Source organism: Lampetra planeri, chromosome 37 (assembly GCF_965212315.1).
Source record: "Lampetra planeri chromosome 37, kcLamPlan1.2.h2, whole genome shotgun sequence".
Classification (NCBI taxonomy): Eukaryota; Metazoa; Chordata; class Hyperoartia; order Petromyzontiformes; family Petromyzontidae; genus Lampetra; species Lampetra planeri.
The window spans coordinates 10,166,414-10,178,053 of NC_136143.1; the positions used below are offsets into that span (position 1 = coordinate 10,166,414).

Below are 11,640 nucleotides of genomic sequence, written 5' to 3' on the forward strand. Positions count from 1 at the left end.
GGCGGTGCACGTACCGGTCCAGGCTGATGCACACGGCCTGTAGCCGCGTGTGCTCGTCGGGCCGCACCCCGGCGGCGGCGAGGGAGCCGGCCTCGTCGCGGGCGCGGCGCAGCGCATCCTGCGGCACGCTGGCGCTGGCGGCCTCGCGCGCCGCGTCCTCCATGTTGTGAGCCTCGTCCAGCACCACCACCTGATCCCGCACGCTTATCTCCATCTGCTCGCGTGGGGGGGGGGGGGTGGGGGGGGCAAGTGCTGTTAGCGAGCACCTGTGAAGGCCGGCACGGCACACGAGGGGGTGGGTGGGGTGGGTGGCCAGCACAACGCCCAATCCGCCTCACAAAGAGACACGCACACACACAGATCTGTTGTAAGCCCCCTGCGAGTGAGCAAAATACAAGAGCAGGTCTCCAATTGTCCCTGCGACTCACGTTCTGCCGTATCTGCGGGTCGATGAGGTAGTTGTAGGGGCAGAAGACGATGTCGGCCTCCTCCATGAGCTCGCGAGCGGAGAAGTACGGGCAGGCCCCGACGCGCCGGCCAGCCTTCACCAGGTCCTCCACGTCCCACGCGGACGCCAGCCCCAGCGACGGCAGCGCCGCCTGGCAGCCCAGCTTGTAGACGTTGCGGAAGAACGAGCACGTGGCACCCTGCGCGGGCTGGGGCACCAGGTGGGAGTGAGTTCAGCAGACGTAGACGCATCACAGGCTCATATAGGATCAGGACACATGCAGACTTAACCAGCCACAATTAGCACGGTTGGCTACGTACAGTGGGAAAGAAGTTGAACGTACTCAAAACACCCCCCACCTCCCCCACCCTCCGCCCTGCCCCCACCCCCAGCCCCCACCCCCCGATCCCCCCCCCGGCACCACCCCCCCCCGGCACCCCCCCCATCCCCGCCCACAGCCACTCACGTTCTTGTTGTCCAACAGCTCCCTGCAGGCCTCGTTGCGCCCGTGCGGCGAGGCCGCCACGACGGGGTGCACGCACGTGTGCTCGCGGCTCGACAGCACCGTCATGCGCGTGCCCGCGTACGCCGTGCGCCGCAGCTCGCGCGCCACCTGCGTGATCTGCCGGTGCGTGCGCGTGCCGAAGAAGATCTTGGGCGGCCGCGTCGGTCGCCGCCCGCCGCCGTCCGGGCCGCCGCAGCGGCCGCTGGACCCCGGGGCCCCCGGGGCCGCCGCTCCCGCCGAGCCGCAGCCGCAGCAGGCGGCGCCGCACGGCTGTGAGCGGTGGGGGGGCGGGGGGGGGGCATGGAGCGTGTGTGCCCACGCACACACAAAGACAAAGATCCCCCGTGTAGCTTTAATTAGACTGTTGGGGCAAGTGCTATTAGCGCGCACCTATGAAGGCCGGAACGGCACACGAGGGGGTGGGTGGCCAGCACCATGCCCGACCGCCTTTGTCTCCCCAGTGGCGATGTTTACTACACACCGCACCAGGTAATCATTTTGAGGCTCAGTCGACCTAGGGCAGGCCCAGGACCGGTTCAGATAATCGTCACTGCTGTTGGCCGTGAGCGGGAATCGAACGTCACCGGGTTCATAGCGCAGCGCGCTAACCGCTACACCACCACTCCCCACTCACAGACACACGCAGGGTGACTCTAGTAATGGAAGTGGCGGTGACGACAATTTTAACGGTCGTCGTCACAGTAACTGTGGTTGTCATGACGGCGGTGGAGATGTATGTACGTTGAACTTTCTTTCACACCGTACGTAGCTAACCGGGCTGAGAGGCGACGGTGTGCGGTGCGCGTCTGACGATGACGACGGCGATAGTGACAGGTGACAGGTGACGGGTGATGACCACGGTGACATCAGCGAACGTTTGTGAGAACACTCACGGTGTTGCCGACGGGGCTCCGCGCGGGGATTTGACCGTTCTGGTTCAGGGTGACGAGAGGCCTCGGGCGACCAACGCCGCCCGCCTTGTCTCCAGCACCACCAGCTCCACCAGCACCACCAGCTCCACCAGCACCACCAGCACCACCAGCACCACCAGCACCAGCAGCGCCATCATCGCTTACGCCACCACTGTCGTCGTCGTAATGCACGCCCTTGGGAATGCCTCTTTTCATCTGCTGACCACGAAACAACGACGTCACCCAAACAGCAGGCTCACGTCCAACACCTATTACCAGGCACGAGTTGCCACGGAGAAGGGAGCCGCGGTGGCTAGGAGATGTTAACTCCCTCGCCTGCTATGCAGGAAGTTGTGGGTTCGATCCCAACCCTGACACAAATGCTAGCTCAACGAAGCGGGGGCTTATCGCGTGGAAATTTATCGCAGCCAAATACTCTAAACGCGTGGTGATGTCGATTCTAAACATGGAGGGAAAAACCTGAGGACCCGTAGAAAAATCCACGTGACCAAGGGGAGAGAGATAGAGAGCCAAGCAATCTCCAAATATACAGCAGCAGCAGGCGTCAGGGTCAGGATTGAACCCACGACCTCCTGTATACCAGGCAAGGGAGTGAACATCCAGCCACCGAGGCACCCAATTCTAACTCTTCATAAAGACTGGGTAAAACCGTAATCTTCAACCGAATACTTAACCCTAACCCTGGTCCTAACACCCTTTCTAAGCTGAACTTTGCCCATAACCTGAACGCAGACAACTCCTAACCCCGACCGCTGCATTTGCGGTAACACTGAAGCCACGCCGCGACCGGACCGTACCACCAGCGCCTTGCCGTGGGGAGTTCTGTTCCGCCGTTTCTCCACCTGGAAATCATCGTCATCCCCTTTGTCATCGCCGTCCGCGGGAGACCCCCGCTTGCCAGGGCGACTCATCCCCGGGGCCGCTGGGATACAAACACGGGTGGGGCAGAGAGGTGGAGGCAGGGTTAGCGCGATGATGTCGTTGGGAGTTAGAATTTGCGTTAAAATCTTAATTACATGGCTTTGAAAAAAATAATTATCGAGGAAATGCCCGGCTTCGTGACATCACGTTGTGATGCGCGCGTACACACACCGTCAACATAAAACTAAACTGGTTATAAAAAGCAGGGGGGTAGAGAGATGAGGAGCGGAGACTCCCCCCCCGCTGCTCCAAACCAGACAGGGCCTCACCAAAAGGGATCAGGGTAGGGTTCATAGTCAGGGGAAGGGGAGGAAGTGGGGGAGAGGGAGTTAGAATTACATGCAGGATTAATGATACGGTAAATGTATGTACGTACGTATGTAACTTGAACGTCTTTCGCGCCGTTACGTAGCCAACCGTGCTAATCGGAGGCGAAGGATATGGTTCGAGTTAGGACTCGAGGTTTAGAGTTCGAGTCCATGTGATGGTGAATACTTTTGATAAAATTATCTAAATGGCTCTCTAACTAAAATGAACGCTGAACTCGCTCGCGCGCTCCGGGATTAGGCGGTGACGGGGACCGGCACCCTCCAACGTGCAGGCATCTCGGAACGGGTTAACGAAGCTTCGTGTCGGCGTTGGACGGTCAATGATACACACAGCGCGTTACCACTAGAGTCGAGCCGTTGTCCGTGTGTTTCGTGTGTTGCGTGTGGTTCGTGTGTTCGTGTCTTCCCTTGACGCACGGACGGAGAGACACGGCCCCACCCACCTGACAGGAAGTACGGCGACGCGAGGAGGGAGCCCACCGCCGGGGTCACGGGGGGGGTCAGAGTCGAGGTGACGGGGGAGCCGCCGTTGCCCGGGAGGGCGGCCTCGGGCGCACGGCAGCTCGTGCCGAAGTACGGGGAGCGGCTCCCGGCCTCGGCGGCAGCGGGGGGGGCAGCGCCCGCCTGGGCGCCGGGCGCCGAGTGGCAGGAGCAGTCGCAGGGCCCCCCACCGCACGGGGCGGGGGTTTGGGGGGGCGCGGACCCCTTGCAGCTCTTGTCCTCTCCGGGAGCCTTCTCTGAGTCTCCGTTCGCCAGCTTCTCTGTGAGAAGGGGGCGCCGCGGTGGCGAGATGTTGACTACCTCGCCTGGTGTGCAGGAGGTCGTGGGTTCGATCGTGACCCTGACGCCTGCTGCTGCTGCTGCTGTATATTTGGAGTTTGCGTCTCTCTCTCTCTCTCCCCGTGGTCGCGTGGATTTTTCTCCAGGTCCTCCGGTGTTTCCCTCCACATTTAGAATCAACACCAACACGCGTTTAGAGTATTTTGCCACTTCGCTGAGCTATCATTTGTGATGGCCAGGTCGCTTTCAAAAAGCGCAACAAGGGGCCTTACCTGGTAAAATAAAAAATAGTTAAAATCGTTAAGTTTAGACAAACACCCGCTCGGGGTTCGTTCACTCGCGCAGGTCACTGCGTTGATTTGCGTGCGCAGCGGTTCCCAGCCGTCGGTGCGTGTTCCCCACGGAGGTACGCGGCACATCCCCTGGGGAGCTCGCGAGATAATTTACGCAACTGCGGTGGTCACCTTCGGGGGTGGGGGGTGCATGATCGCGCAGGGATACTCAGCACTGCTGCCATGCACGTGTGGCAATTCTAAAGCGCTACACTCATCTGTTCGTACGCGTGTATGTTGAACTTCTTTCGCGCCGTACGTAGCCAACCGTGCTAATCGGAGGTGCAGGGGAAGGACGCCAAACCAAACTGACCGCGTACCGTACTGGTGCTTCTGCCAGGCCAGCGTGGAGCAGAGCAGAGCCAGGCTCTTTCCACTGCCGGTCGGGCTCTCCAGCAGGCAGTGCTCCTTGCCGTTGAGGCCACTCATGATCTGGTGTCGCACAGAGAGAGAGGGAGAGCGGTGAGAGAGCGATTAGCGAGTGGTGAGAGTGGCGAGGGACTGCTCACGCCCAGCGCTCCTGGATGACACTGGGGAAGGGCACGGCAGAGAGAGTGAGGAGAGAGCGGTGAGAGAGCAGTGAGAGAGCGGTGAGAGAGCGATTAGCGAGTGGTGAGAGTGGCGAGGGACTGGGTAAGCACGGCGTTCATGGGTGACGCTCGGTAATGGTACCGTAGAAAGGGGAGTGCGGAGAGGGGAATGAGAGAGAGCGGCGAGAGAGAGCGGCGAGAGAGAGTGATTAGCGAGCGGTGAGAGGAGTGCGGCGAGCGATTGTTTACGCACGGCGTTCATGAGCGACACTTGCGAAGGGTACGGCACGCACGGGAACTCCACCCTGGTGCCGCCGATCGTGTAGACATTCGCTGCCATCGTCACGGCCTCTGTGGACAAACGTCGCGAAGCAGAAGGAAATCGAGCCTCGTGAAAGTGAATAAACAAGATTAAACCCCGCAAGTAAAAGCATCGTTGTCGTCGTAATCAAGCATCCCGCAAGGACCTCTACGATCTTTAGTTTGTTTGTTTGTGTTTACATGAGCAAATCACCCACACCCCCCTCCGCTATATTCATCAGATGTCGGACGCTGAGCAGCGTTGAGCCTGGATAGTGCTGGGATGGGGGCGGTCACTGTGCATTTTGATGCCGTGCCTTTGCTTGCATTTAGTGTTGAAAAATCGGCAAGAATTTTACTTATGCAATTTGTTACTTATATTCTTCACTTCCCGTGGGACAGCCACTGCTGTTTGACATCCCACAAAGTGGCGTTCCGTCGCGCGGACCACGCCGCCGCGACGGAGGTGACGACGGAGGTGACGACGGAGGTGACGACGGCGGTGACGAGGGAGGTGACGAGGGAGGTGACGAGGGAGGTGACGACGGAGGTGACGACGGCGGTGACGACGGAGGTGACGACGGAGGTGACGACGTGTGACGGAAGTGACGACGGAGGTGACGACGGAGGTGACGACGGAGGTGACGATGGAGGTGACGATGGAGGTGACGACGGAGGTGACGACGTGTGACGGAGGTGACGACGGAGGTGACGACGGAGGTGACGATGTGTGACGGAAGTGACGACGGAGGTGACGACGGAGGTGACGACGTGTGACGGAGGTGACGACGGAGGTGACGACGGCGGTGACGACGGAGGTGACGACAGAGGTGACGACGGCGGTGACGACGTGTGACGGAGGTGACGACGGAGGTGACGACGGAGGTGACGACGGAGGTGACGATGGAGGTGACGATGAGCCGACTCGACCCCTGCGCGGCAACTTGAACTCACGGGGCTTTGCTTGCGAGTCCCACCGTGCTTTGGGCACGCTGCCCTCCGGGCTGATCATATCTCTGCAACGCAAGGCACAAGCAGGCGCAGCAGCATGACCAACGATGGCGACCCAAGATCACGGCGCTCCCCATCATGGCCACTGGAACAAACTTCCCCTCCACGTTAAGCAGTCACCTTTCATCACTAGCTTGCCCTTCTCACTCAAAACTCACTCATGGTTACCTAGCTTACCCTACGACCCTTCTATAATCTCCCCCTCATAACCACCACCACCGTTACTGTTCCCTCTTCACATTCTCATTACACAGCTACCACTCATTAACCCCACTCATTCGATCCATTTATCGTCACTGTCATCAATTTAGCTTTCACCAAATGCACGCATCATCATCACAGATTTGCCCCCATTGCTTCCCCTCACCTATTTCATTCACCTCATCGACACCATTACAAACAAGGCACTTTACAAATCACGTGAAGATAAGATGATCCGTTCGAGACGGCGGTGTACGGCAGCAAAAGCAGTTCATGTTTGGCACAAAGATCCTTCACCATCTGTGCGTGACAAATGGTCACGGCCGAAGCTGTTGATCCCAATCACCACGCCTCGCCAACGCTTCCTACCCTCTGCCATAACACAGCACGGTGAAGCGTGACAAGAGCTTATATTGAGTAAAATCAATCATACTACTCGGAACAAGAATCTATGCCTCGAGTTTCCTGGCTGGCTGGCTGCTGGCTGGGCTCCAGTGCACCGCCCCGACACCAACTCTGCTGCCGTTCGTGGCTGCTGGGGCCCGTTGGCACAGAAACTACAGCTGGGAATCTGGCGACACGTTCTTATTTGTTTTTCCGTGAAACGAATAAACAAGGCGCAAGTTCAGAAGACATTTCATGATTATACATAATGGATAGCGACACCGACGAGATGGCAGTAGCGAATAAAGAAGACTCATCCCAAGGTCTAATTAAAGTCGCTCTAACTTTTTAATCCGTGCCCCCACTAATGTAATTATTTTGCCGAAATATATTTAAATCCTATTGAATGTCAAAACAAACCCTCACAATCCATATTATCTTGCCATTGTATTATTACATATACAAGCAGATTTTATTATATGTGCTCCGAGTACAGGAGCTTAGTGAGATCAGCATGGCAATGACAGCTGTCAATCATTTTCCGTTACAGAACAACAACGGGTTCCCAACTCGTCGTGAAAACTAAAATCATGAATCATCCTCGACAAAGACTCCCCTTATCCACCCCCCGCCCCCCCGGCCGACTTGCCATCATAAATTTGTACAAACTGATCACAACTAAATACGTAATACATTGCTCATCACATGTGACAAGTGAGACGGTGCAAGCGTCAACTCAGACGAACGAAGCCTGGAAAGTCAAATGGGAAGTTCACAAGGAGAGGTCACAAAAACCCTCCTCGAGAAGGGCGCAGGGCATGCACACCATGGCCCTGGCTTCTATCTCCCGCCCTGATGCTCGTGTGGCCACGAAACCCACGAACCGCATCCGCTGCAACAACAACAACAAACAACAACAACCGCCGTTCACTTCGAAGTGGCGGTGACCTCACCACGGCGCCTGTGCCAGGCTAGGTGCACTTTTGAGGCCACGTGAAGTGTCGAAGGCTCGCTGCTGGCAGGAGGTCACGGAACAGACCCAGGGAGCGCCATGTGTAGACCGACTGCGATGACTGGCTGATGCACCAGCAGCTGCGTGTCCCCTACTATGCCAACAACACCGCACGGACCACAGCAGCAGAAGCAGATGATGATGTTCATGATGATGCACTGAGGGGAAATTACAAACTCTCTCTCTACGGGGCAACGTGCTGAGCCTGTGGTCACAACGCCCAGACTGTGGTCACACCGCCCAGACAGTGGTCACACTGTGGTCACACCGCCCAGACTGTGGTCACACCAACTCAGACTGTGCTCACACCACCCAGACTGTGGTCACACTGTGGTCACACCGCCCAGCCTGTGGTCACACTGTGGTCACACCGCCCAGACTGTGGTCACACCGCCCAGACTGTGGTCACACCAACTCAGACTGTGGTCACACCACCCAGACAGTGGTCACACCGCCCAGACTGTGGTCACACCGCCCAGACTGTGGTCACACTGCCCAGACAGTGGTCACACCGCCCAGACTGTGGTCACACCGCCCAGACTGAGGTCACACCGCCCAGACTGTGGTCACACCGCCCCGAACAGAGACCGTGCAACTTGTGACATCGACTTGGTGCCCCATTCACTGAAGGAGGCATCACAGCAGCGACGATTCACAACTCCGCTGCTCCTGACTCCACAATCACCCGGTTCCATCAACCATCAGCTCGAAGAAGACGGATCTGTAGATTCACACTCAGACCCATCGACTCACGTAAAGACCCATTGACCCACACACCGAAACCCAGACTCAGAGACCCATAGACAGACGCACAAACTCACACTAAAACCACTCACATCGTGACCTACTGACTCACAAAGAGACCCATTGATCACATAGAGGCCTATCGACTCACATAGAGACCCATTAACTCAGAGACCCGACCCATCGATTCAGAGACCCATCGACTCGCATAGAGACCCATAGGCCCCCATAGAGATCCATTGACTCACATAGAGACCCATCGACTCACATAGAGAACCATCGACTCACATAGATATCCATTGACTCACAGAGACCCATAGACTCACATAGAGACCCATATACTCACATAGAGACCCATCGACTCACATAGAAAACCATAGACTCACATAGAGATCCATTGACTCATATAGAACCATCGACTCACAGAGACCCATCGACTCACATAGAAAACCATAGACTCACATAGAGATCCATTGACTCATATAGAACCATCGACTCACAGAGACCCATCGACTCACATAGAAAACCATAGACTCACATAGAGATCCATTGACTCATATAGAACCATCGACTCACAGAGACCCATCGACTCACATAGAGACACATTGACTCGCATAGAGACCCATAGACCCACATAGAGATCCATAGACTCACAGAGACCCAGAGACTCGCAGAGACCCATAGACCCACATAGAGACCCATTGACTCACATAGAGAACCACAGACTCACACAGAGATCCATAGACTCGCATAGAAAACCATCGACTCAGAGACCCATAGACCCACATAGAGACCCATCGACTCACATAGACCCATAGACCCACATTGAGACCCATCGACTCACATAGAGAACCATCGACTCACAGAGACCCAGAGACTCACAGAGACCCATCGACTCACATAGAGACACATTGACTCACATAGAGACCCATAGACCCACATAGAGACCCATTGACTCACATAGAGACCCATATGAATGAAGCATCATCACACCGCTAGCTACTCCTGACGCAATCATCTGCCTCCTTCGACCACCTCGATGTAATAACATCAGCAACTGTTGCTCTCTTGACATCAACAAGCCGCAGAATCATTGATTCAAACATAATCGATGTATAATCGATGTCACAACGCACAGCGATGATCGTCGTCTTCGATAATTGTCGTGGGATACGGTGAGCGCGAGTTGGCGTCTCACGGATTCGGCAGCGCTGATGCCCCCCCCCAGATCATGGAAGACCCAGGCCCCGAGGTCGTGGGGGGCACGGTGGGGGGCGGAGTGGGGGGCACGGTGGGGGGCGGAGTGGGGGGCACGGTGGGGGGCACGGCGAGCGAGGGGGGGGGCTGTTGCGGCGGTCGCGGGAACGAAATTCGCGTTTGCGCGCGCCACCGTAAACGCGCACGCGCGCCCGTGACGTCACCGCCGGCGAGCCTTACCCAACGAAGTAAATAATTGTTTTTTTGTATTTATACAGAGAGACGGATAGGTGCAGGAGCTGCGTCGTCCGTTTGCCTTTCTTTTTATTATTTAAATTTTAAATAATTTTGTGTAAAAAACAACGCACACAACATAGAGGACGTGACGTCATTAGTTCAGTGTCCCCCCCACCCCAATGGCGGCCCCGTCCCTGAGAGCAGGCGGCCATCTTGTTAAGTTCACGCGAATTCCTATGCCGTGGACTTAAATTATTAAAATATAACAAAAAAATAACGTCGTACTCAGATTGTAAGTGTTGTGGATTTTCTCTCCAACACACTGCTGCTGAAATAAGGGACCGTCCATAAATGACGTCACGCTATTTTTGACCGATTTATGACCCCCCCTCTCCCCCTCGTCACACGGCGTCACAAAGAGTCAGACCCCCCCTTAAATATGACGTCACAAAGCTCTGCCCCCCCCAAAACCATATTTCCATTTTGAAAATAAAACATGCTTAAAGTCGCTTTAAACTATTGTCATTGTTGTGCGTATTTAATGTGGCGCTGCACTCTGATGTCGGAGGAGAAAACATTTATTAAAAAGGAGGCGTTGGAAAGCTGAAGTTTAGCATAAAATTCACTTGAAAATATTCAACGTCTAACTAAAACTGCAGATGTTCAGAATATTACATTGAAATTCTCTTATAATTATAAAAATTTTAACAGTAATTATAACGAAAAAAACACTTGCAACTTTGTAGTAGAACGAAGCAAAATGGAGAGTACCATTATAACAATCACATATTCATTCCACAAAATGAAAAGCCGTGGTAGAATCATTAGAATCAAAATGTTTAATAACAATCATTTAAAAAAATTACAAAATGTATGCTTCTCCATTCTCCCATGGAGAAGCAAAATGCTCCTTCATGGAATAAATAAAAGGTGACCAAAGTAAATTTAAATAATCAAATAGTTAATAATGAAAATTAATCAAAATGAGTGTTGTTATAACAATCGTTATTTAATTAATATTTATTTGAAGTTGCGCATTTTGATGTGACGTCACATTTCTCAAACCCCCCCTCCCCCCCTCGTCACACATCGTCACAAATGTCTAACCCCCCTCCCACCCCGCTAGGTGCGTGACGTCATTTATGGACGGCCCCTAATAACGAATTGGCCACGTTCTGTTTACGTGACAACCCTTACTAATTGGCTGTGTCGGGTGGTGGCGGTTTTAACGACACATTTATATTATTTACGCGATCTAACCCCAAAAAACCTCTATTATGGATGATATTGGTCACCAAAGCCTACGTGGTAGTCTTCCATTTGCTGCACTTTTAAAACGTGTTTTGCCATTTTGTTGTGCTTTTCTGTACTTGTAGTACGAATGAAAAGTCTCCGCTGTAATCTTAAGCGAATGGCAATGCGCGTTCAAGAAGCTCAGTAGCAATGTCCATGTCCTTGCGCTACAGCCATGACGAGAGGGCTTGACCTGGGAGAGAGTTCGTGTCGTGCCCGCTGTTCCTCCTCCATTGAAAGAGCGCAGCCCACAATCGGGTGTCTCAATGCCCTGGCAGTGGCATTGTCTTTGTGCTGTTCGCCTTGTGGCGTCCCCTGGTCTCACACTGAGACGAGGCTCTAAAGAAAGCTGCCTCTGGTGTGTGCCAATCAGTTTGAAAGACAATGCATCATCATATCCTACCAGAGCGTGTCGTTTTGTTTGCATGTTCACCACAAGTACGTGCGCGTGTCTTCTTGGTTCTTTCGGTAAAGTCACGTAGAA

General features: G+C 54.7%; 1 protein-coding gene across 1 annotated transcript in view; it reads right to left on the reverse strand.

The window, feature by feature from the left end:
• BRIP1 (BRCA1 interacting DNA helicase 1) overlaps positions 1-9,718 on the reverse strand; it is a 22,458-nt gene extending 12,740 nt beyond the window's left edge. The window contains exons 1-10 of the mRNA XM_078611610.1: positions 9,566-9,718; positions 6,032-6,093; positions 5,031-5,128; positions 4,568-4,679; positions 3,579-3,896; positions 2,683-2,807; positions 1,847-2,083; positions 915-1,223; positions 429-656; positions 15-214 (exon numbers count right to left, since the gene is read on the reverse strand). Of these exons, the coding sequence (XP_078467736.1) occupies positions 15-214; positions 429-656; positions 915-1,223; positions 1,847-2,083; positions 2,683-2,807; positions 3,579-3,896; positions 4,568-4,679; positions 5,031-5,128; positions 6,032-6,089 (1,685 nt within the window). The 5' untranslated portion in view covers positions 6,090-6,093; positions 9,566-9,718. The remainder of the gene's footprint in view (positions 1-14; positions 215-428; positions 657-914; positions 1,224-1,846; positions 2,084-2,682; positions 2,808-3,578; positions 3,897-4,567; positions 4,680-5,030; positions 5,129-6,031; positions 6,094-9,565) is intronic.
• Between the last annotated feature and the right edge of the window lie 1,922 nt (positions 9,719-11,640).